The sequence below is a fragment of the Pristiophorus japonicus genome, chromosome 5 (genome assembly GCF_044704955.1).
Source record: "Pristiophorus japonicus isolate sPriJap1 chromosome 5, sPriJap1.hap1, whole genome shotgun sequence".
Lineage (NCBI taxonomy): Eukaryota > Metazoa > Chordata > Chondrichthyes > Pristiophoridae > Pristiophorus > Pristiophorus japonicus.
Window position 1 is genome coordinate 182,489,726 of NC_091981.1, and position 24,180 is coordinate 182,513,905.

Genomic DNA, 24,180 nt, shown 5'->3' on the forward strand with positions numbered 1-24,180 from the left:
CCATGCTGACTTGGACCTATCATGTCACCATTTTCCAGATGCACTGCTATGACATCCTTAATAATTGATTCCATCATTTTACCCACTACTGAGGTCAGACTGACCGGTCTATAATTCCCTGTTTTCTCTCTCCCTCCTTTTTTAAAAAGTGGGGTTACATTGGCTACCCTCCACTCCATAGGAACTGATCCAGAGTCAATGGAATGTTGGAAAATGACTGTCAATGCATCCGCTATTTCCAAGGCCACCTCCTTAAGTACTCTGGGATGCAGTCCATCAGGCCCTGGGGATTTATCGGCCTTCAATCCCATCAATTTCCCCAACACAATTTCCCGACTAATAAAGATTTCCCTCAGTTCCCCCTCCTTACTAGACCCTCTGACCCCTTTTATATCCGGAAGGTTGTTTGTATCCTCCTTAGTGAATACCGAACCAAAGTACTTGTTCAATTGGTCTGCCATTTCTTTGTTCCCCGTTATGACTTCCCCTGATTCTGACTGCAGGGGACCTACGTTTGTCTTTACTAACCTTTTTCTCTTTACATACCTATAGAAACTTTTGCAATCCACCTTAATGTTCCCTGCAAGCTTCTTCTCGTACTCCATTTTCCCTGCCCTAATCAAACCCTTTGTCCTCCTCTGCTGAGTTCTAAATTTCTCCCAGTCCCCAGGTTCGCTGCTATTTCTCGCCAATTTGTATGCCACTTCCTTGGCTTTAATACTATCCCTGATTTCCCTAGATAGCCACGGTTGAGCCACCTTCCCTTTTTTATTTTTACGCCAGACAGGAATGTACAATTGTTGTAATTCATCCATGCGGTCTCTAAATGTCTGCCATTGCCCATCCACAGTCAACCCCTTAAGTATCATTCGCCAATCTATCCTAGCCAATTCACGCCTCATACCTTCAAAGTTACCCTTCTTTAAGTTCTGGACCATGGTCTCTGAATTTACTGTTTCATTCTCCATCCTAATGCAGAAATCCACCATATTATGGTCACTCTTCCCCAAGGGGCCTCGCACAATGAGATTGCTAATTAATCCTCTATCATTACACAACACCCAGTCTAAGATGGCCTCCCCCCTAGTTGGTTCCTCAACATATTGGTCTAGAAAACCATCCCTTATGCACTCCAGGAAATCCTCCTCCACCGTATTGCTTCCAGTTTGGTTAGCCCAATCTATGTGCATATTAAAGTCACCCATTATAACTGCTACACCTTTATTGTATGCACCCCTAATTTCCTGTTTGATGCCCTCCCCAACATCCCTATTACTGTTTGGAGGTCTGTACACAACTCCTACTAACGTTTTTTGTCCTTTGGTGTTCTGCAGCTCTACCCATATAGATTCCACATCATCCAAGCTAATGTCTTTCCTAACTATTGCATTAATCTCCTCTTTAACCAACAATGCTACCCCACCTCCTTTTCCTTTTATTCTATCCTTCCTGAATGTTGAATACCCCTGAATGTTGAGTTCCCAGCCCTGATCATCCTGGAGCCACGTCTCCGTAATCCCAATCACATCATATTTATTAACATCTATTTGCACAATTAATTCATCCACCTTATTGCGGATACTCCTTGCATTAAGACACAAAGCCTTCAGGCTTGTTTTTTTAACACCCTTTGTCCTTTTAGAATTTTGCTGTACAGTGGCCCTTTTTGTTCTTTGCCTTGGGTTTCTCCGCCCTCCACTTTTCCTCATCTCCTTTCTGTCTTTTGCTTTTGCCTCCTTTTTGTTTCCCTCTGTCTCCCTGCATTGGTTCCCATCCCCCTGCCATATTAGTTTAAATCCTCCCCAACAGCACTAGCAAACACTCCCCCTAGGACATTGGTTCCGGTCCTGCCCAGGTGCAGACCGTCCGGTTTGTACTTGTCCCACCTCTCCCCAGAACCGGTCCCAATGCCCCAGGAATTTGAATCCCTCCCTGCTGCACCACTGCTCAAGCCACGTATTCATCTGCGCTATCCTGCGATTCCTACTCTGACTATCACGTGGCACTGGTAGCAATCCCGAGATTACTACTTTTGAGGTCCTACTTTTTAATTTAGCTCCTAGCTCCTTAAATTCGTTTCGTAGGACCTCATCCCTTTTTTTACCTATGTCGTTGGTACCAATGTGCACCACGACAACTGGCTGTTCTCCCTCCCATTTCAGAATGTCCTGCACCCGCTCCGAGACATCCTTGACCCTTGCACCAGGGAGGCAACATACCATCCTGGAGTCTCGGTCGCGGCCGCAGAAACGCCTATCTATTCCCCTCACCATTGAATCCCCTATCACTATTGCTGTCCCACTCTTTTTCTTGCCCTCCTGTGCAGCAGAGCCAGCCACGGTGCCATGAACTTGGCTGCTGCTGCCCTCCCCTGATGAGTCATCCCCCTCAACAGTACTCAAAACAGTGTATCTGTTTTGCAGGGGGATGACCGCAGGGGACCCCTGCACTACCTTCCTTGCACTACTCTTCCTGCTGGTCTTCCATTCACTAGCTGGCTGTGGACCCTTTCCCTGCGGTAAGACCAACTCACTACACGTGATACTCACGTCATTCTCAGCATCGTGGATGCTCCAGAGTGAATCCACCCTCAGCTCCAACTCCGCAACGCGGACCGTCAGGAGCTTGAGGTGGACACACTTCCCGCACACGTAGTCGTCAGGGACACCGGAAGTGTCCCTGAGTTCCCACATGGTACAGGAGGAGCATAACACCCGACCGAGCTCTCCTGCCATGACTTAACCCTTAGATACACTTAAACTGTAATAACAATGTTAAAAGTTACTGACTAATATAAGAAGAAAAAGAAAAACTACTCACCAATCACCAGCTATCTATGACCCCTCTCCATAGCTCTTCAACTGCTGAAAATATTTAGCTTGTCCCATCCTTTCATAATTCTAAACACTTCTGTCACATTGCTCCTTAAACTGTGTTGTTCCACTGAAATAAGACCCAATTTTTCAAGACTTTCTTGGTATTTGTATTTCTCCATAGCACGCACCATCCTAGTGAATCCGAGTTGCACCCTTTCTAAAGCTTCAATATCCTTCATATTGTGTAGAGCCCACAATACTTTAACTGAGGTCTTAATTAAGGCTTTATATAGGCTCAGCACTACCTCTTCGGAGTCGAATTTTGCAGCCACTATCTTTGAACCCTCAAGTACATCATCGCATTCTAGTGCTGTAACAGTACCTTTGATCAATACCGCCACTGTCTCCTCCTTTTTTACCTTCCCTATCTTTCTTGAATACTTTGTAGCCAGGAATATTAAGTGCCCATTCCTCACATTCTTTGAGTCAGGTCTCCGTTATTGTCACAATATCATATTCCTATGTGACTATTTATGCCTGCAGCTCACCAATCTTATTTACCATTTACGCATATGCACTCCAAATCCATTTTAATCTGTCTTGCATTTACCCCCATCTGATCCCTCCTTTTTCTGAACAACTCTATTCTAATGCTGCTTGTCTTATAAGAGTTTCTAATACCTAGTCCCCCATTACACAGTTCTTTGACTTCAGGATTTAAAAGAACAAAATACACACGGCACAGGGTTTTGGCTCAATCAAAATTCGTTTGTTTATTGAACATACACACACAATTATCTCCCTAGTATAAATCACTATGATTTATATTGGACTAACAAACCCCAGAATAGAAACCCCGATGAAAGGGTCATTTTGCATCGCACAACTTGGCAAAATTAAACCCGTCTGCGATTTGACTGTTACATATAAAGTTACCCAGACTAAATCACAAAACCCTTCTATGATTTGACTGGAAACAACATACAATCACCAATTCCCCGGCTGGCTTCTGAGGTTGACTGTAGGCCCAGACCTTAGTTGCAGCTTGTGTCTCGAAGACACACCACTGTTTTCTGTTGCTGTTTCGATTCTGTTCCTGTACTGCTCTGTGCCTTCGAAAATGGGTCTTCTTTATACCAAAAAAACAACCTGCATATCAGCTCTCCTACTGTGCAATACAATGCTGAACCTTCCTTGGTATCGATGGTTGGAATGTGTGAATGTCCCTCTTCCTTCTTGACAGTGACCATTGAAGGTATGAATGTCCCTCTGTTGGTGCTGTTGTCTGTGTTGATTGTCTCTGACTTTCACTCCCTGGTCCGGACCGAGGCATGGTCAGCGCTTCTGCTGTGTAGGGAGAGATGTGGGAAGAGATTCACTCAGTCATCCGACCTGCTGTCACACCAGCAAGTTCACACCGGGGAGACGCTATTCACCTGCTCCAAGTGTGGAACGGGATTCACTTAGTATTGTTCCTTGCTTAAACACCAGCGAATTCACACTGGGGAGAGGCCGTTCACCTGCTCTGTGTGTGGGAAGGGATTCACTCAGTCATCCAACCTGCTGAAACACCAACGAGTTCACACTGGGGAGAGACCGTTCACCTGCTCTGAGTGTGGGAAGGGATTCACTCAGTACTGTTCTTGCTTAAACACCAGCGAGTTCACACTGGGGAGAGACCATTCAGCTGCTCAGTGTGTGGGAAAGGATTCACTCAGTCACCCACCCTGCTGAGACACCAGCGCGTTCACAAATGATTGCAGGGTTTGGATTCTGCTATTATTGCTGCTGTTATTCACATCCTTCTGAACTGTTTGTTTCTGCTAATGTTAATAACCCTTAAACTAGGCTGGAGTTTAATATTTTGATATTTCAAATGACAGTGTCGATATTTGATGTCTCCAAGATAAGAGGAGACTAATTGATGTCCTGTTTCTGACTGCTCCATTTTTGATCGGAGCGGAGGAGCAGTGAGAGATCAGGGCCGAGGAGCATCGTGATCGGGGCCCAGGAGCGAGGGTTCGGGGCCCAGGAGAGGCGAGGGCCCAGGGGCAGCACGGGCCAATCCACACTGCAATCTATGGATAGTAGGAGCATGTGTGCGCACTAGGTCTGTGCAGCAGAGCTTGGTCTCCAGTCGTCTTGGTTAACCCTTGCCACTGGATCAAGACCTAGCTCTATCAAGCCCGTGTGGTGGCTGGTGTGCAACGGCCACCCCACATTAAAAGAATCCATACACAGGCATCTGCCAACCTTCAATATGTAGTTCGGGACCTAGGATGTCAGGTCTCTCACTGAAACACCCGTGAACTCATCCCTCTTGGGTGTGGAAGCGGGTCATCCTTGATACGAAGGACTGCCTAATACTAATACTATACTGTGTAGCACAAAGAAGAACCTTCCTTGGTCTCCACTCTTGAGGAATGTGTGGATGTCCCTCTTCCTTCTTGACAGTGATCAATGACGGTGTGACTGGCCATTGTCTGGTGATTAGATCGATGGCAGGTATCCTGTATCATTGTCTCTCAATGAATCAGTTTCGTTATACTGTTTGAAGTAACCTTTTGCTGCCCAGCTCTTTTTGCGGGCTGGAATGCAGTTCTGGCTTTTTTTTAATAGTCCAATTATTACCGTTGCGGGGGGGAGGTGGGGGGGGGGAAGGAATGGATCCTACATCACCCCCCCTTTAATATATCTTACTTTAGAGATATTACTCCCATACATTCTTCTGCCGTGGTGAGTGCATTGTCGGTCCCAGTCAAATCTCACGTGAATTGGCTAGAATAGACTGGCGAGTGATACTTAAAGGGTTGATGGTGGATATGTAATGGCAAACATTTAAAGATCACATGGATGAACTTTAACAATTGTACATCCCTGTCTGGAGTAAAAATAAAACGGGGAAGGTGGCTCAACCGTGACTAACAAGTGAAATTAAGGATAGTGTTAAATCCAAGGAAGAGGCATATAAATTGGCCAGAAAAAGCAACAAACCTGAGGACTGGGAGAATTTTGTAATACAGCAGAGGAGGACAAAGGGTTTAATTAGGAGGGGGAAAATAGAGTATGAGAGGAAGCTTGCTGGAAACATAAAAACCGACTGTAAAAGATTCTATAGATATGTGAAGAAAAAAAGATTAGTGAAAACAAACGTAGGTCTCTTGCAGTCAGATTCAGGTGAATTTATAATGGGGAACAAAGAAATGGCGGGGCAGTTAAACAAATACTTTGGTTCTGTCTTCACGAAGACAGAACCAACCTTCCGGAAGACAAAAATAACCTTCCGGAAATACTAGGGGACCGAGGGTCTAGTGAGAAGGAGAAACTGAAGGAAATCCTTATTAGGCGGGAAATTGTGTTTGGGAAATTGATTGGATTGAAGGCCGATAAATCCCCGGGGCCTGATAGTCTGCATCCCAGAGTACTTAAGGAATTAGCCCTAGAAATAGTGGTTGCATTGGTGATCATTTTCCAACAGTCTATCAACTCTGGATCGGTTCCTATGGACTGGAGGGTAGCTAATGTAACACCACTTTTTAAGAAAGAAGGGAGAGAGAAAACGGGTAATTATAGACCTGTTAGCCTGACATCAGTAGTGGGGAAAATGTTGGAATCAATTATTAGAGATGAAATAGCAGCACATTTGGAAAGCCGTGACGGAATCGGTCCAAGTCAGCATGGATTTATGAAAGGGAAATCCTGCGTGACAAATATTCTAGAATTTTTTGAGGATGTAACTAGTAGAGTGGACAAGGGAGAACCAGTGGATGTGATGTATTTGGACTTTCAAAAGGCTTTTGACAAGGTCCCACACAAGAGATTGGTGTGCAAAATTAAAGCACATGGTATTGGGGGTAATATACTGACGTGGATAGAGAATTGGTTGGCAGAAGCAAGCAGAGAGTCGGGATAAATGGGTCCTTTTCAGAATGGCAGGCAGTGACTAGTGGGGTGCCACAGGGCTCAGTGCTGGGACCCCAGCTATTTACAATATACATTAATGATTTGGATGAGGGAATTGAATGTAATATCTCCAAGTTTGCAGATGACACTAAGCTGGGTGGCAGTGTGAGCTGTGAGGAGGATGCTAAAAGGCTGCAGGGTGACTTGGACAGGTTAGGTGAGTAGGCAAACACATGGCAGATGCAGTATAATGTGGATAAATGTGAGGTTATCCACTTTGGTGGCAAAAACACGAAGGCAGAATATTATCTAAGTGGTGGCAAATTGGGAAAAGGGGAAGTGCAACGAGACCTGGGTGTCATGGTTCATCAGTCATTGAAAGTTGGCATGCAGGTACAGCAGGCGGTGAAGAAGGCAAATGGTATGTTGGCCTTCATAGCTAGGGGACTTGATTATAGGAGCAGGCAGGTCTTACTGCAGTTGTACAGGGCCTTAGTGAGTCCTCACCTGGAATATTGTATTCAGTTTTGGTCTCCTAATCTGAGGAAAGACGTTCTTGCTTTTGAGAGAGTGCAGCGAAGGTTCACCAGACTGATTCCCGGGATGGCAGGACTGACATATGAGGAGAGACTGGATCAACTGAGCCGATATTCACTGGAGTTTAGAAGGATGAGAGGAGATCTCATAGAAACATATAAAATTCTGACGGGACTGGACAGGTTAGATGCAGGAAGAATGTTCCTGATGTTGGGAAAGTCCAGAACCAGGGGACATAGTCTAAGGATAAGGGGTAAGCCATTTAGGACTGAGATGAGGAGAAACTTCTTTACTCAGAGAGTTGTTAACCCATGGAATTCCCGACCGCAGAGAGTTGTTGATACCAGTTCATTGGATATATTCAAGAGGGAGTTAGATATGGCCCTTACGGTTAAAGGGATCGAGGGGTATGGAGAGAAAGCAGGAAAGGAGTACTGAGGTGAATGATCAGCCATGATCTTATTGAATGGTGGTGCAGGCTTGAAGGGTCGAATGGCCTACTCCTGCACCTATTTTCTATGTTTCCATGTTTACACAGTCTATACATTTGATTTTATAGTCCCAAATCCCCTTTTTTTCCTTTTTACCCAACGTTTTGTTTTACATGACAACTCGAACAGATACACCATAGTTAATTGCACAATTATCAATACATGTGAGGCAATTCGGATCCAGGGAGGAATTACAATATTAAATCCAATGTTTAATAACCAAGCACCGTACATAACACATGCATCATTCTTTTAGGTAAATGGTCATGACTTGATTTTTCCATAATTCACATCCCTCAATCTCATTACCCTCCCCCAGTATTTTCTTCAGCTGATCCCGTAAGGTATTGACCTGTGTTTGCAGCTGGGCATCATCTATACTATTGACCAATGACGTCCCAGTATTAAACACCGTGGCCACGTCATTGATCAATCCCTTCTTCCGTCTCCCCAAACCGGTGGGACTATTGTCAGTTCGTTTATATAAATCCTTCCGACTTTCATCCCCATAGTTCAGTTCGTAGAATTGTCGGTACATTTCTTTTAACAGTTTCTCGTAAAATTTTTCCGTTTCAACCTGGCACCACCGGGATAGCAGTACCTTTGTTAAATTAAGGATGACAAATGCTACCTCGTAATGCATGTCATGGTACAACACCTTCCCGGTTGGAATCAGCACTAACCCATTCCTAGTTCCGGGTGTCATTATGGGGCACTTAACCTCTTTATACCGTGAGTTTGAGGCTGATAGTAGGGGCTTCCTTTTATGTGTTACTAGCTTGGTAGCATTGACTGTATTTGGAGGATCTGGGACCACACAGCAGCTGGGACTCAAACCCACATAGACGATGGGACTCAAATCCACTTACACATCGATACTTGAACCCACACAGACATTGGGACTCGAACAAACACAGACGATGGGACTCAAACAAACCCACACAGACATTGGGACTCGAACACACTCAGACATTGGGACTTTAACCCACTCAAACATTGGGACTCAAACACACTCAGACATTGGTACTCGAACCCACCCAGACATTGGTACTCGAACCCACCCAGACATTGGGACTTGAACCCACTCAGACATTGAGACTCGAACCAACTCAGACATTGGGACTCGAACCCACTCAGACATTGGGACTTGAACCCACTCAGACATTGGGACTCAAACCCACTCAGACATTGGGACTCGAACCCACTCAGACATTGGGACTCGAACCCACTCAGACATTGGGACTCAAACCCACTCAGACATTGGGACTCGAACCCACTCAGACATTGGGACTCGAACCTACTCAGACATTGGGACTCGAACCCACTCAGACATTGGGACTTGAACCCACTCAGACATTGGGACTCGAACCCACTCAGACATTGGGACTCGAACCCACTCAGACATTGAGACTCAAACCCACTCAGACGTTGAGACTCGAACCCACCCAGACATTGGGACTCGAACCCACTCAGACATTGGGACTCGAACCCACTCAGACATTGGGACTCAAACCCACTCAGACATTGGGACTCGAACCCACTCAGACATTGGGACTCAAACCCACTCAGACATTGGGACTCAAACCCACTCAGACATTGGGACTGGAACCCACTCAGACATTGGGACTCAAACCCACTCAGACATTGGGACTCAAACCCACTCAGACATTGGGACTCGAACCCACTCAGACATTGGGACTCAAACACACTCAGACATTGGGACTTGAACCCACTCAGACATTGGGACTCAAACCCACTCAGACATTGGGACTCAAACCCACTCAGACATTGGGACTCGAACCCACTCAGACATTGGGACTCAAACCCACTCAGACATTGGGACTCAAACCCACTCAGACATTGGGACTCAAACCCACTCAGACATTGGGACTCAAACACACTCAGACATTGGGACTAAAACCCACTCAGACAGTGGGACTCGAACCCACTCAGACATTTGGACTCAAACCCACTCAGACATTGGGACTCGAACCCACTCAGACTTTGGGACTTGAACCCACTCAGATATTGGGACTCGAACCCACTCAGACTTTGGGACTTGAACCCACTCAGATATTGGGACTCGAACCCACTCAGACTTTGGGACTTGAACCCACTCAGATATTGGGACTCGAACCCACTCAGACATTGGGACTCGAACCCACACAGACACTGGCCCCTTGTCCCTCCTTCTACCACTTGTCCCAACATAATTTCACTCCCCCTTTGTCCCCACAGTCCATCTCTACGAGTCTTGCCCCAATCTTTCCCAATCCGTGGATTCATTATCTTTTGCCTGGTCTGTGTTCCGTAGCCACCACCACCATCCCACGGAGATACTTCCCTAGCATTCTAGGTACACTCGCCTTCCCTCATTCACCAGTACCTTTTTGGTGGTGATATTTAATTTGGGGCAGGGCACTGATGCTTCGCCGAATTTAACCAGTGTGGTTGGAATGTTTAGTGGAATTTGACCCCAACCAACCCGGCCATCTTCCCTGCTGGACATATGTCGCTATCCCGTCAGTATCCTGTGTTCTACCTCCCTGTGTTATGGTGGGCCCGGCTCCTCCCATACGCCCGTAAGTAAACAACATCTCGATATCGCCTCGTTCCATCTGTCCTGATCTGATCAGGATCACCAACAGGCTCAGCCACAGAGCGCATTCATCCTGCATCCTCCGTTCAACTCACCTCTGCAAATAAAAGAAAAGAAAAATGCACTGCTCTGTGAGAGGTCTTCCCTCCACAGGTCAAACTTAGATTACATACACTTTCTGCTCGTTGTAATTACTGCAATCACCGCGTCCCTTTTTCCTTTCTATCCTTAAATTTCTGATAAATTTCCCTTCCCAAGTGCTTGAGCAGCAACTTGTATCAATTTAGCGAAGTCAATTTTAAACTCACAAAACCCTATGTCCAGCCTTTGTGATTTAACCTTATTCGAGTTCACACAGCACTGTCCCATCAAAGTTCAAGTTCGGAGGTCATTTCCATATTAATGAACCCCTCTTGGTGTCTTCCACCCATCAGCACTTCTGCTTAAATGAAAAGAAACAAAATCCATTGTGGCTTTCCTGCCATCCCAATGGGTTAATCCATCAATTTTATTCCCTTTCTGTTGCTGAGGGAAACATCCACTCAACTTCAAAAACTTTATATTTTTATTTAAGAATGCCCAACATATTTACCATGCAAAAGATGTTGCATACCAAATTAAAAAGAACTCACAGCTGCTTGTGCAGAGAGTTAACTTTCTTTTACATTCTGTACGCCATGCATAACAATAACTTACACATTACAATGATTCTATACTCCATGCACAATAGCACTCCCTCCCCTTTTCTCCCCTGGTCACACATTCTTGAAATTGGTCAGAAATGTTTATTTTTAAAATACCAAATGTTATGTGATTTTGCCTCATATCCAGAACTAAAGGCTACTCACACAATTTACACCAACCAGACTTCCACCATGGCCATACTAAAAGTCTGGTTTTAATATAAGAGGTTAATCAACCACAATAACTCCAATTAATTCAAACCAACCTCAAACTAACCAGTGCCAGTTGAAAAAAACTACAGACACACTTAAGACAAATAAACATTCACATGCCTTTAAAAAAAAATGTAAACATTCTCCCTGAAAACATCAAAGGTTTTTACACAGACAGGCTTTCACACACAACACATTTCATGACTTCTCAAACATCCATAGTAGAAAATGTTGCTTTATTTCTCTCGGCACGAAAGTTAGAAGCTTAAGTGTCGGTTTCACCTTCTTAGACTCATAGAAATGCTTTTCTATTTTTTCATCTTTTAAACAAATGGCTTACTGCCGTAAACACAATGCTTCTCTGAATCAATAACTTATTCCTCTTGGATCCCACAGGGTCCTTCTGCCCACCTTGTTTCACCATTTTCTGCACCACCTTACTGTCAGCTTTCAAATTTCTAAAACTGCTTTTGCAGCTACTGAAGAGGATTTGCTTCAAGTACACATCCCACAACTCTGGGTTACCCCTCCAAAAATCCATACAGCATCTAAGTTGGATGACACTAAGTTGGGTGGCAGTGTGAGCTGCGAGGAGGATGCTATGAGGCTGCAGAGTGACTTGGATAGGTTAGGTGAGTGGGCAAATGCATGGCCGATGAAGTATAATGTGGATAAATGTGAGGTTATCCACTTTGGTGGTAAAAACAGAGAGACAGACTATTATCTGAATGGTGACAGATTAGGTAAAGGGGAGGTGCAACGAGACCTGGGTGTCATGGTACATCAGTCATTGAAGGTTGGCATGCAGGTACAGCAGGCGGTTAAGAAAGCAAATGGCATGTTGGCCTTCATAGCGAGGGAATTTGAGTACAAGGGCAGGGAGGTGTTGCTACAGTTGTACAGGGCCTTGGTGAGGCCACACCTGGAGTATTGTGTACAGTTTTGGTCTCCTAATTTGAGGAAGGACATTCTTGCTATTGAGGGAGTGCAGCGAAGATTCACCAGACTGATTCCCGGGATGGTGGGACTGACCTATCAAGAAAGACTGGATCAACTGGGCTTGTATTCACTGGAGTTCAGAAGAATGAGAGGGGACCTCATAGAAACGTTTAAAATTCTGACGGGTTTAGACAGGTTAGATGCAGGAAGAATGTTCCCAATGTTGGGGAAGTCCAGAACCAGGGGTCACAGTCTAAGGATAAGGGGTAAGCCATTTAGGACCGAGATGAAGAGAAACTTCTTCACCCAGAGAGTGGTGAACCTGTGGAATTCTCTACCACAGAAAGTAGTTGAGGCCAATTCACTAAATATATTCAAAAGGGAGTTAGATGAAGTCCTTACTACTCGGGGGATCAAGGGGTATGGCGAGAAAGCAGGAAGGGGGTACTGAAGTTGCATGTTCAGCCATGAACTCATTGAATGGCGGTGCAGGCTCGAAGGGCTGAATGGCCTACTCCTGCACCTATTTTCTATGTCTATGTATTATCATCCAACTGACCATCCGTGAAGTTAATGGGGCCTATAACCCGGCTTAATGCTGCCATTTGTCTTCGTCACAGTTATTGATCGGTCTCTGTGGTCCCGGTGCTTCAGGAGCCAGATGATCCTCACTATACTGGGTCCCATCATTGGGCTGCTTTCTCTTCTCATCCCAGTCTAACCCAACTTCCCCCAGTGTCATAAGACAAGCTATACCTCTGGCTCCGGATAATGCAAGGGTCAGCTTGCGAATTTTCTCATTGCAGGGTTCGTGATCGGCCTCTTCATGTACTCGATTTTGAGCTACCTTGTATGCCACCTTGATCTCCTTCAACTGACCCTCAGCCTTGTTAACTCTCTTTGAGTTCCTATTTCCTTTCTCACGCTGAGCTTGACACTGCCTCCTACTTTTGGTGGCCTGACATTGCAGATACACTATCATGTTTCTAGCCGTTTCTTCCTGCGCTTTTCTCTCCTGCCTTTCACAGTTCAAAACTTCTGTCAGCCAGTTCACTACGGCCTCTGTCTCTCAATCAAGCAGAGTCAAAATGGGTTTGTGAAAGGGAAATTATGTATTACAAATTTGCTGGAGTTCTTTGAGGATGTAACAGCAGGATGGATAAGGGGGAACAAGTGGATGTGGTGTATTTAGATTTCCAGAAGGCATTCGATAAGGTGCCACATAAAAGGTTACTGCACAAGATAAAATTTCACAGGGTTGGGGGTAATATATTAGAATGGATAGAGGATTGGCTAACTAACAGAAAACAGAGAGTAGGGATAAATTGGTCATTTTCCGGTTGGCAAACAGGGACTAGTGGGGTGCCGCAGGTTTCGGTGCTGGGTCCTCAACTATTTCCAATCTATATTAATGACTTGGATGAGGGGACTGAATGTAATGTAGCCAATTTTGCTTATGATACAAAGATGGGTGGGAAAGCAAGTTGTGAGGAGGACACAAAAAATCTGCAAAGGGATATAAACAGGCTAAGTGAGTGGGCAAGAAATTGGCAGATGGAGTATAATATGGGAAAATGTGAAGTTATCCACTTTGGCAGAAAAAATAGAAAAGCAAATTAAAATTTAAATGCAGAAAAATTACAAAGTGCTGCAGTCCAGAGGGACTTGCAAGTCCTTGTGCAGGAAACACAACAAGTAATCAGGAAGGCAAATGGAATGTTGGTCTTTATTGCAAGGGGGATAGAGTATAAAAGCAGAGAAGTCCTGCTACAACTGTACAGAGTATTGGTGAGGCCATACCTAGAGTACTGTGTACAGTTTTGGTCTCCGTATTTAAGCAAGGATATACTTGCATTGGAGGCTGTTCAGAGAAGGTTCACTAGGTTGATTCCGGCGATGAGGGGGTTGACTTATGAAGATAGGTTGAGTAGGTTGGGCCTATACACATTGGAGTTCAGAAGAATGAGAGGTGATCTTATTGAAACATATAAGATAATGAGGCTCAACAAGGTGGATGCAGAGAGAATATTTCCACTCAAAGGGAAACTAAAACTAGGGGACATAGTCTCAGAATAAGGGGCCGCCCATTTAAAACTGAGATGAGGAGAAATTTCTTCTCTCAGAGGGTTGTAAATCTGTGGAATTCTCTGCCCCAGAGAGCTGTGGAGGCTGGGTCATTGAATATATTTAAGGTGGAGATAGACAGATTTTTGAGCAATAAGGGAATAAAGGGTTATGGGGAGTGGGCAGAGAACTGGAGCTGCGTTCATGATCAGATCAACCATGATCTTATTAAATGGCAGAGCAGGCCCGAGGGGCCAGGTGGCCTACTCCTGGTCCTATTTCTTATGTTCTTATGTTCTTGTGTTCTCCTGCCCTACTTTCTGATTCCTGTTTCTCTTTTTCTAAATGCTCAACTTGCATACATATTAACCAAATAGCCTTTTCCTTCGATTTCTTATGTACGCTACTCCCTGTCCACTCTACCCCTTTCTCATACTGACTGTCAGAGTGTAACATTACTAGCACGCACTGCTCAGAAATGTTTGTTTTTCCAAATACATACGAGAATATCCTATCCTCCATCGTGGGTTTCTTACCCTCAACCCTGTCCATAATTATTGTTCTAAACCTGGAAGAACTGCCGAGGTCACCATTTCTGTAAGGGTTTCTAATACCTAGTTCCCCGTTTACATTGTTCTTTGACTTCAGGATTGAAAAGAACAAAATACACACGGCACAGGGTTTGGCTCAACCAAGATTCATTTGTTTATTGAACATACACTCAATTACCTCCCTAGTATAAATCACTACGATTTATATTGGACTAACAAACCCCAGAATAGAAACCCCTACGAAAGGGTCATTTGCATCGCACAACTTGACAAAATTAAACCCATCCACGATTTGACTGTTACATATAAAGTTACCCAGACTAAATCACAAAACCCTTCTATGATTTGACTGGAAACAACATACAATCACCAATTCCCCAGCTGGCTTCTGAGGTTGACTGTAGGCCCAGGCCTTAGTTGCAGCTTGTGTCTCGAAGACACACCACTGTTTTCTGTTGCTGTTTCGATTCTGTTCCTGTACTGCTCTGTGCCTTCGAAAATGGGACTTCTTTATACCAAAAAAACAACCTGCATATCAGCTCTCCTACTGTGCAGTACAATGCAGAACCTTTCTTGGTATCGATGGTTGAGGAATGTGTGAATGTTCCTCTTCCTTCTTGATGGTGCCCATTGAAGTTGTGAATGGCCATCATCTGGTGATTAGATCGATGGCAAGTATCCTGTGTCATTGTCTCTTGATGAGTCAGTTTCACTGTACCGTTTGAATTAACCTTTTGCTGGCCAGCTCTTTTTGTAGGCTGTAATGCAGTTCTGGATTTTTTTAATAGGCCAATTTTCACTGTTGGGGGAGCGGGGGGCTGGAGGAACAGATCCCACAGTCTCTTCCAGTCCTCTGTGCACCTTGTATCTCCTCTCTAATGCATCATCCTGGTGCCCCTCAACCTGCCAAATTGGTTTAAACTTTCCACCACAGCACTAGTTAATCACTCTGCGAGGATATTTGTCCCAGCCCTGTTGAGTTGCAAACCGTCTATCTCGTCCAGGTCCCTCCTGCCCCAAAAGTGGTCCCAATGCTCCAGAAATCTGATGCCATTCCTCCTGCACAATTTCTTCAGCCACATATTAACCTGTGTTATCTTACTCCTCCTATACTCACTAGCACGTGGTACTGGGAGATTACTACCTTTGAGGTCCTGCTGTTTAATTTCCTCCCTAGCTCCTGAAACGCTGTCTGTAGGACCACTACCCTTTTCCTACCTATGTCATTGATTCCGACATGGACCACGAATTCTGGCTGTTCCCCTTCCCCCTGCAAAATGTTCTGTACCCACTCAGTAATGTCCTTTACCCTGGCACTATGGAGGCAACACATCATATGGGACTCACATCCGCAGTTGCAGAAATGCCTGTCTATAACCCTCACTATCAAATCTGCTGTGACAATTGCATTTCTACACCGCTTCCCCTGCCCAGTACCATGTGCTAGTGAGTATAGGAGCAGTAATTTGTACATGATGCACATGTGCTCTAGACTGCAATTCCATGAGGTATTGTCACCCTGACCAGTATTGAGAACTGAAAACCGGTTTGAGAGTGCCACTCTCCCAGAGAATTCCTGCACTGTCTGCCTCTTCCTACCCTGCGATTACCCCCCACTTACTATCCTCCTGAACTCTCTGTGGCTGCGGGGTGACTACCTCCTGGAACCTGCCTCCCATATGCTCTGCCTTGACTCCAGCTGCTCCTTAAGCCCCATCTCTTTTGCTCACTCATCCTAATATATTCTTCTTTGGCTCCATGTCCGTTTCTTGATTTGTGAAGTGTGTTATGGCACTTTTCTACAATAAATGCGCTATATAAATACAAGTTGTTGTTGTCTTTGTTTTCCCTGCTCTTGCCTGTTCCCATCCACCAATAGCTGCCTTGGAGGTGTTATTAAAAGCTATGTTGCTGATTAACTGTGATGTGCATTGTTGAAATATGCTTATTTGTACGTTAGAGACTAAGGCACACATTTTGCCACCAAAGGTGAACCAGGAAATTCAGAGAAGAAAATCAAGCGCTAGGAATCTTAATTATTGTACAATAAGAAATGTTGAGTGAAGGCTATTCAGTATGAGAAACATCTGTTCTACCCTCTCACGCAAGTATGGTGATGCCCGCATTTTTGGATATTGCTCAATTTTCAGGATTGTTTCCGACAAATACTAATGTTACCATATCTAATTGTGAAATATTCATTTTAGTTCACCATTTCAATATGTTGAAATCAGTATACATTCTTATTCTGAACAGAGAAAACATAGGTTAACATTTCAAGTAGGTACATTAAGCCTGTCATTTCCCCTTACGATTATGAAAGGAGCTACTTTGTTATTTCCAGCATTTTCTGTTACTGGTTATTTCAGACATTCAGCTTTTTGGCATTTACAATGTTTCTTTTAATCCTATTCCCTTGCTCCATTGTATAGTATGGAACTGAAGACCTTTATACTTCTGCACATAGAATAACTTGATGCCAAGAGGAGAAACTAGGTTGAACAGTACAATTCATATTTTTATGAAATAATACATTTTCATTAAAAAGCTAATATAAGTATGATTTTTGAACTAAAGATTAAAAGTAATTGACATAAACTTTACTAATTTTATAAAAAGGGTGCTAGCAGTACAAAATGGAAATAGGGCCAAAGAATTTCTAACGTGGATAAAATGTGGCAGAATCACATCCTCAGGACTCAGATAATGTCAAAATATGAGACTGAGTGATTGAAGTTTCAGCTGCAGATAGTGGGTGGCTGATGCAAAGATACTAGTGCTGTATATAATGGCCCCTATTATAAAGCGCAAACTTGTTTGAACTAATGGTGTTGTATTTTGGGAAAATTGGGATTGCTCTCTGAAAAAGGAATTGGCTTATTGGGCCAAATGGTCTCTTCCTATTCCGAACAATTCTTGTGTCCTTAAAGCAGAGCTCTGCACAGGTCAAACCTGCTGGGAGCTGGATCCTGGACCAGAAGAGGTCCAGAAGGTAAGTTTAAAATGGACTTTTCAGGTTTCCTTTTGGGCCAGTAGGGGCAGGAGTGGTTCTGCAGGCTTCATAAGGAGGTCTTGGGCCTCCCTTGTGCTGGACTCACCCCCTCCCACTTCCCCCAAATCACAGCCAGATCCTCCACTAACTGCCAGGGACCATTTCTATGGGTCCCCGACTGTGGCCTCCTGCTACAAAGATCTGCTCCCGCCCACCAGCCAGGCTGTCAATTTGGCCTCCACGTCACCGGCCTTTCAGGGTTTCCCCATGTTACCATGCTCCCCACATCCTCCCTGCTTCCCTATTAATATCGCAGCCAATATTTCAATGAGCTGGTAGTCAATCTATGGAACAAACTCCCTCAGGAGACGGTGGAAGCAGATAGTATTGATTAATTCAAATGCAAATTAGATACATTTCTTTCAGAAAACAACATTTCGGGATACAGTATATGAGTCATTTCAGACATGACATGTGGTTAGTGTAGTATGTTTGGGAGGAGAAAGGTGTCTTTGGCTCCCAAAGCTCTACACCACTGGGGTTTTCCTCGTGTCATTTCTGGGTCTGTTGTAGATTGATTGGTCAAGATTTATTGCTAATCATCCTTTTCTTTACCTCCTTAATCCCAGGGGTTGGGGGGGGGGGTCATTCTCACCCATTCTGAGATTTTAGCCTCCTTTCCTGTAGACTAACTACAGCAATGGGAGGGAAAAGGAGGAGGAAGATGATAAGGAAGAGAAGAAGGAGGAGCTGGAGAGATATTTCTACCTCATCACAATGATGATGATGCAGAAGAGGAGTAGGAAAAAACGGACACCTTCTGCGGCTAGCTGCTTCATCCAGGTATGTCTTTATCTTCCCCAACCCACAGCAACTCACCAGCTGTAGCACTCGCTTCCTTTCTCCCAGCCATCAGCTCGGATACTTTCAGCCAGAAGGATTTCATAGTGGTGGTGAGGATGTGACACCAGGTGATTCATAAGCACCAAAGACCCAGAGGAGTGGATGAGGAAGTGCCACCTTCCCAAAGGAGGCTGAGAAGAAGACTGTCAAGGGCTTTAATGTCATGGGACCCATAAGGCATGTGTACCTCAGCTGAAAAAAAGGGTGTTTGAAGAATATCATCCCTACATGCAGGCTCTTAGGTCAATCACTGAAAATTTGTGGCAATTATCAAGTGTGACTCAGGTACAGCTGTCCTTGGTGGCAAGATCACAAAAGCTTTATCCTCCTTGCAGACACCAATGGATCATGTGACAGCTTAATTGGAATCTATAGAAGATACCCAGCTAAGAAGCGGCCAAGGACTAGTCAGTGCCTTCTCCTCCATGGAACCACAAACTGCAGCTCTGGAGACTATAGGGGAAATAAATCAGCACACAGCATGCATTGCAGCTTCCAAACCACAGAGATTGTTGTGTCTCAGGGCTTTCAGGATCTGCAAAATAGGAGGTGAAAGATCACTGTGCAGTTGGGGCTATCCCAGCATTCATTATAACAATAAAAGGCCTCTACTAAAACCATAGAGCCTAAGAGAGAAAATCTGATCAGTAAAACTACCTACTCACACCTTTGTAACACTGCCTGTCTTCACCCCTGCCTCAGCTCATCTGCTGCTAAAGTTATGTGGATAGACTGGAGAAGCTGGGGTTGTTCTCCTTAGAGCAGAGAAGATTGAGAGGAGATTTGACAGCTGTTCAAAATCATGAGGGGTCTAGACAGAGTAGATAGAGAGAAATTGGTCCCATTGGCAGAAGAGTCGAGAACCAGAGGGCACACACTTAAGGTGATTAACAGAAGAACCAAAGGTGACATGAGGAAAAACTTTTTTATGCAGCGAGTGGTTAGGATCTGGAATGTTAGGATCTGGAATGCACTGCCTGAAAGGGTGGCGGAGGCAGATTCAATCATGGCTTTCAATAGGGAACTGTATAAGTACTTGAACGAAAATAATTTGCAGGGCTTCAGAGAAAGGGTGGGGGAGTGAGACTAGCTGAGGTGCTCTTGCAGAGAGTCAGCTCGGGCTTGACGGGCCGAATGGTCTCCTTTTGTGCTGTAACCATTCTATGATTCTATGGCCGCAATTTCCCCTACCTCGGCAGGTCCGTGGCGGGCAAGGTTGGTGGTGGGTCCCAAGCCTGCTGCTGGCTCCAGCCCACTGTGTAGAATGATTTTACGTTGATTGGGCTTGGTAAGTCCGCACGGCACGTTTCCCGGCCAATTGAAGGAAGCGGGTCTGATGACATCATTTGATGACGCGTCATCAGCCGGTTTCCTTAAATGGACCACACGCAAATTTAGTTTGACAGTTGTGCTGTCAGTGTTCTGCAGCATTGAGGTGCTGCAAACACTGACAAGCATTGCACAAAGGTGTATGGCTGCACCCAGGCTCTCCCATGACTCCTTTCACAGAATGCAGGGTTTTCTCTTTCCTTCTAATGGGCGGAAAAGACCTCCCCAGTAGACTAATGGTTGCACATTGCACAAGGGGACACAAGCAGGGATGTCGTCAGGAGGACCAGGCTTCAGTGGCGTAAACCTTCCCAATTAGCTCAGTAGATCACGAAACGTTAGTACAAAGCCACACTCAAATCATCCTGCTGTGCCTCTCATCACACCCCCATCACTCTGCCTTCCCTACCCTACTCCTGCACATCCTTACACCAACTTACCTTGTTGTCCTTTCACCCATCCTTCTCTATCACTATCAATATCACTTACCCATCTCTCTAGCTACCACTCATACTCAGTCTCATCCTAGTCCAATCATACCAACTAACAACAATGGGTAGGCACTTGGGTGTTTTATGCAATGTTCATTTAAAGTTTCTGTTAATGTGGTGTCAAACATAGAAACCTTTATTTTCATAGAATCATAGAAGTTTACAGCACGGAAGGAGGCCATTTCATGTCCATACCGGCCAACAAGAGGCTATCCAGCCTAATCCTACTTTCCAACCCTAGGTCCATAACCCTGCAGGTTATGGCACTTCAAGTGCACATCCAAGTATTTTTTAAATGTGGTGAGGGTTTCTGCCTCTCCCACCCTTTCAGGCATTGAGTTCCAGACCCCCACAACCGTCTGCATGAAGAAATTTCTCCTCAAAGCCCCTCTGAACCTTCTACCAATGACTTTAAATTTATGCCCCCTAACCCTAACTCTAACCCTGGTTGTTGACCCCTCTGCTAAGGGAAATAGGCCCTTCCTATCCATTATATCTAGGCTCCTCATAATTATATATGCTTCAATGAGGTCTCCCCTTGGCCTCCTCTGTTCCAAGGAAAACAAATCCAGCCTATTCAATCTGTCCTCATAGCTAAGATTCTCCATTCCCGGCAACATCCTGGTAAATCTCCTCTGTACACCCTCCAGTGCAATCACGTCCTTCCTGTAATGCGGTGACCAGAGCTGTCGCAGTACTCCAGCTGTGGCCTTACCAGTGTTTTATACAGTTCAAGCATAACCCCCTTGCTCTTGTTTTGAACAATTTGCATTCTTGGATAGATCTTGGTGCACCTTTGGAAATGGCTTAGTGAGTTGCAGTGAATGGTGAGGCTTAATGGTATGCCCCACAATGGTGATGAATGTGAAAGGAATGGCTTGGACATTGTAGGGATGCTTTATGGTGTTGGTGTGGGGTAGTGCCAATCTGGCACATCATGTGTCAGCCAAGGTGTACAGCATCAAGTGAAGTAAATCTGGCATCCCGAGGCCCTGTGTACTGTGCAGCAGCAGGTGATTGTGGAGAAGATTGGTGTTGCTGGTGTGGCTGGTCATGGTGGGATTCTGAGGACTAAGGTGAGATAGTTTCAAGGGCACCGATGCTGATGTAATAGATGGCAGGTGGACTTGAGATGACAGAAGCGATCTGTCAATTGGGTGACACTGGATAGAGAGATTACTTGCAATCTGCATAAAGCTGAATCTGTCTTCCAAATGCAGTAACAGCTTCTGAACTTGGAAAGTGAACCGCTGTGAGATGGGAGCTTTTATAGCACATTTGCAGCTGTCAAGTTATGAAATGATTCCATGGCCATTCAGCTCCAGACCTGCTTACCTGAAGTGATCCCCAAATAGTGTGGATCCCGTGGGCGACCTCCTAAAATGTTAAGAGCTCAAAATACTTTTTCAGGTCAAAATGACCTGAATTGCCTCCCCAGCTGCTGTGTGCCAGGGCTGTTCAGCATTGACAGATCCGACTTCTGGGAAAGGTGCGTGGCGGCTAGTTGAAACCTCTTGACCCGCCCACCGAATGCGCCCACTCCCCGAAAAGAATGATTCTACACTGTAGGCGTAGCGACTACTTACTAATCAGATAGACTCGCGATCACTGTTGTTTTTTAATCCCTTGCAAAACCGGTTTTCATCTATTACTGGCATGCAGTCATTGTTCTCCCCGATATGTTGTGAACCGTTTGAGGAATTTTGGAAGTTGTGCAACCACGCACCTGTTGCAGGTGAGGAGGTTCTTGCCCCTGACAAGGTTAAGCAAACTTATCCCTCAATCGCTGCTGCACCGGCAGGGACTTCGGCTGCCAGAGTGCCAGAGTGCCCAGACACTCTCCTCACCCCTGGCCATTGACCTCGGGGAAACGCAAGTCTCTGCTAGTTTCTCACCAGCAACAAATATACTGAGCGTTCACCTTCAAGACAGAAGAACTTGCCATCATGGCCAGGTTTATTCGCCAGTTTTGTGTGCTATTTTGGAAAAACTGGCTTTGCCGTTTAAGAAAGCCGGTAAGGTTTCTGTCACTTCTAACTGCGCAAATTGTGGACATTTCGTTCAACTCACAGTTTATTTAATTTATTGGAAGCTTTGGCGATTTCTATCAATGTTTCTTGTGTGTGTTTCAGGTGCTGTCCCTGTCTGAGATCCTCTGGCCATGTCTCTTGTTTCTGATCCTGGTTGGAGTGAGAGCTCAACACGCTCCGCGTCGACGTGAAAATTGTAAGTGTAGGAATGTAGATGGAAACGATTGAAATAAGAAATCAGTGTTTTTGGTGTGGACTACTTAACTGAGTAGGAACAAGTGACAATTCGTTGCCCTAACTTCCATTCTCTGACTAATGAAGAGTTGATTTTAGACACATTTTTATCTTTACCATTGTTCCTGCGATGTTTTCGGTCTACGATTAGTTATATCGTAAATGTAGCAGCGAGATTTCTTATCTTGACAATTTCTAGTGATACCGTAAACCTTCGTATAGTCACAGTTTGATGATTTTGTTAGAAATAGCGATCAGAGGAAATTTGCTTTGTGTCAAATTGAATGAATCAGATTCAAGTGCTGTACTTCACTTGGGTGGATTAGACCCGCAGATCGTGTTCAGAAATTCCACAACCCCAAACCAAATGAATAAAATTGGTATCTTTGCAAGTACATACAGAGAAGGTTAGAGAGTCTGGTATCGGGAGATCGGGTAATTGAGGTATTATAATCGATATGAATGAATAATATTTCAGCAGTCCCTGGGTTACATTATTCGCCTTTGGCAAAAGTTTGCCAAAGAGATGAAACACCTCAAGGTGATCACAATTTCCATAGTTTGGAATTGGAAGCTACTGTTGACTTAAACATTTTCAAGTGAATGGAAAAGAACTTGTAAGGGGAGAGAGAAGAACCAGTTGAAGTGCATGTGGGAATGGAGCAAATATGAGAGAACCGGGAGGAGGCTGCCATGGGATGCACCTGATCCGGGCTGGGACCAAGGTCTGAGCAAAAAGGATAAATAGGGCGGCAGTAAGGATTTTAAACTAATGAAAAGGTTCGAAATAATAGCAACCCAAAGATAAGAAAAAGAGTGAATGCGATCAAGCCAGAGTACAAAAAAAGATAAAGATATCCTAAATACTCAGATGTAAAAGGAATAACGGAAGCATGGCTGCAGACAGGACAGGTGGCAATTACATGCTGCAAGCTATAATGTAGAAAGGATAGGGAAGGAAGGAGATATGGGTAGCTGTGTTAATCAGAAGTAACACAATGGCAGTATAAAGAAAAGACGTAATTAATAAAGAAATAGAAACAGAATCCATACGGGTTGAGATAAAGGATAGAAAGGGATCAGCCGCACTCTTCGGGGTATAATACGGACCACCAATTAGTAGAAAGGAAGTGGAGAGAGAAATATGTAGGGAAATATCTGAAATGAGCAAAAAACACAGAATCAAGACTCATGGGTGATTTCATCGACACTCGAGTAAACTGGTGGAAGTGAATGTAAAAAGGAGATGAAGGACAGTGTGTACCTTTCTGATCCAACATGTAAGAAGTTGCTGAAAGTGCAAGCTGATAATGGCACAGTGAGGGAAAGAGGGGCTTCTGGAACTTGAGTGAGCAGGACAAGCAACTGTGTATCTCCTTAATCAATCAGATTAAAGGATTGTGAC

The 24,180-nt window shown here is 44.6% G+C and overlaps 1 protein-coding gene across 1 annotated transcript in view; it reads left to right on the forward strand.

Annotated features, from left to right (window-relative positions):
* Window positions 1–22,201: 22,201 nt before the first annotated feature.
* Window positions 22,202–24,180, forward strand: part of LOC139264540 (ATP-binding cassette sub-family A member 13-like) — a 417,853-nt gene continuing 415,874 nt past the window's right edge. Inside the window, exons 1-2 of the mRNA XM_070881155.1 lie at window positions 22,202–22,526; window positions 22,644–22,737. Of these exons, the coding sequence (XP_070737256.1) occupies window positions 22,458–22,526; window positions 22,644–22,737 (163 nt within the window). The 5' untranslated portion in view covers window positions 22,202–22,457. The remainder of the gene's footprint in view (window positions 22,527–22,643; window positions 22,738–24,180) is intronic.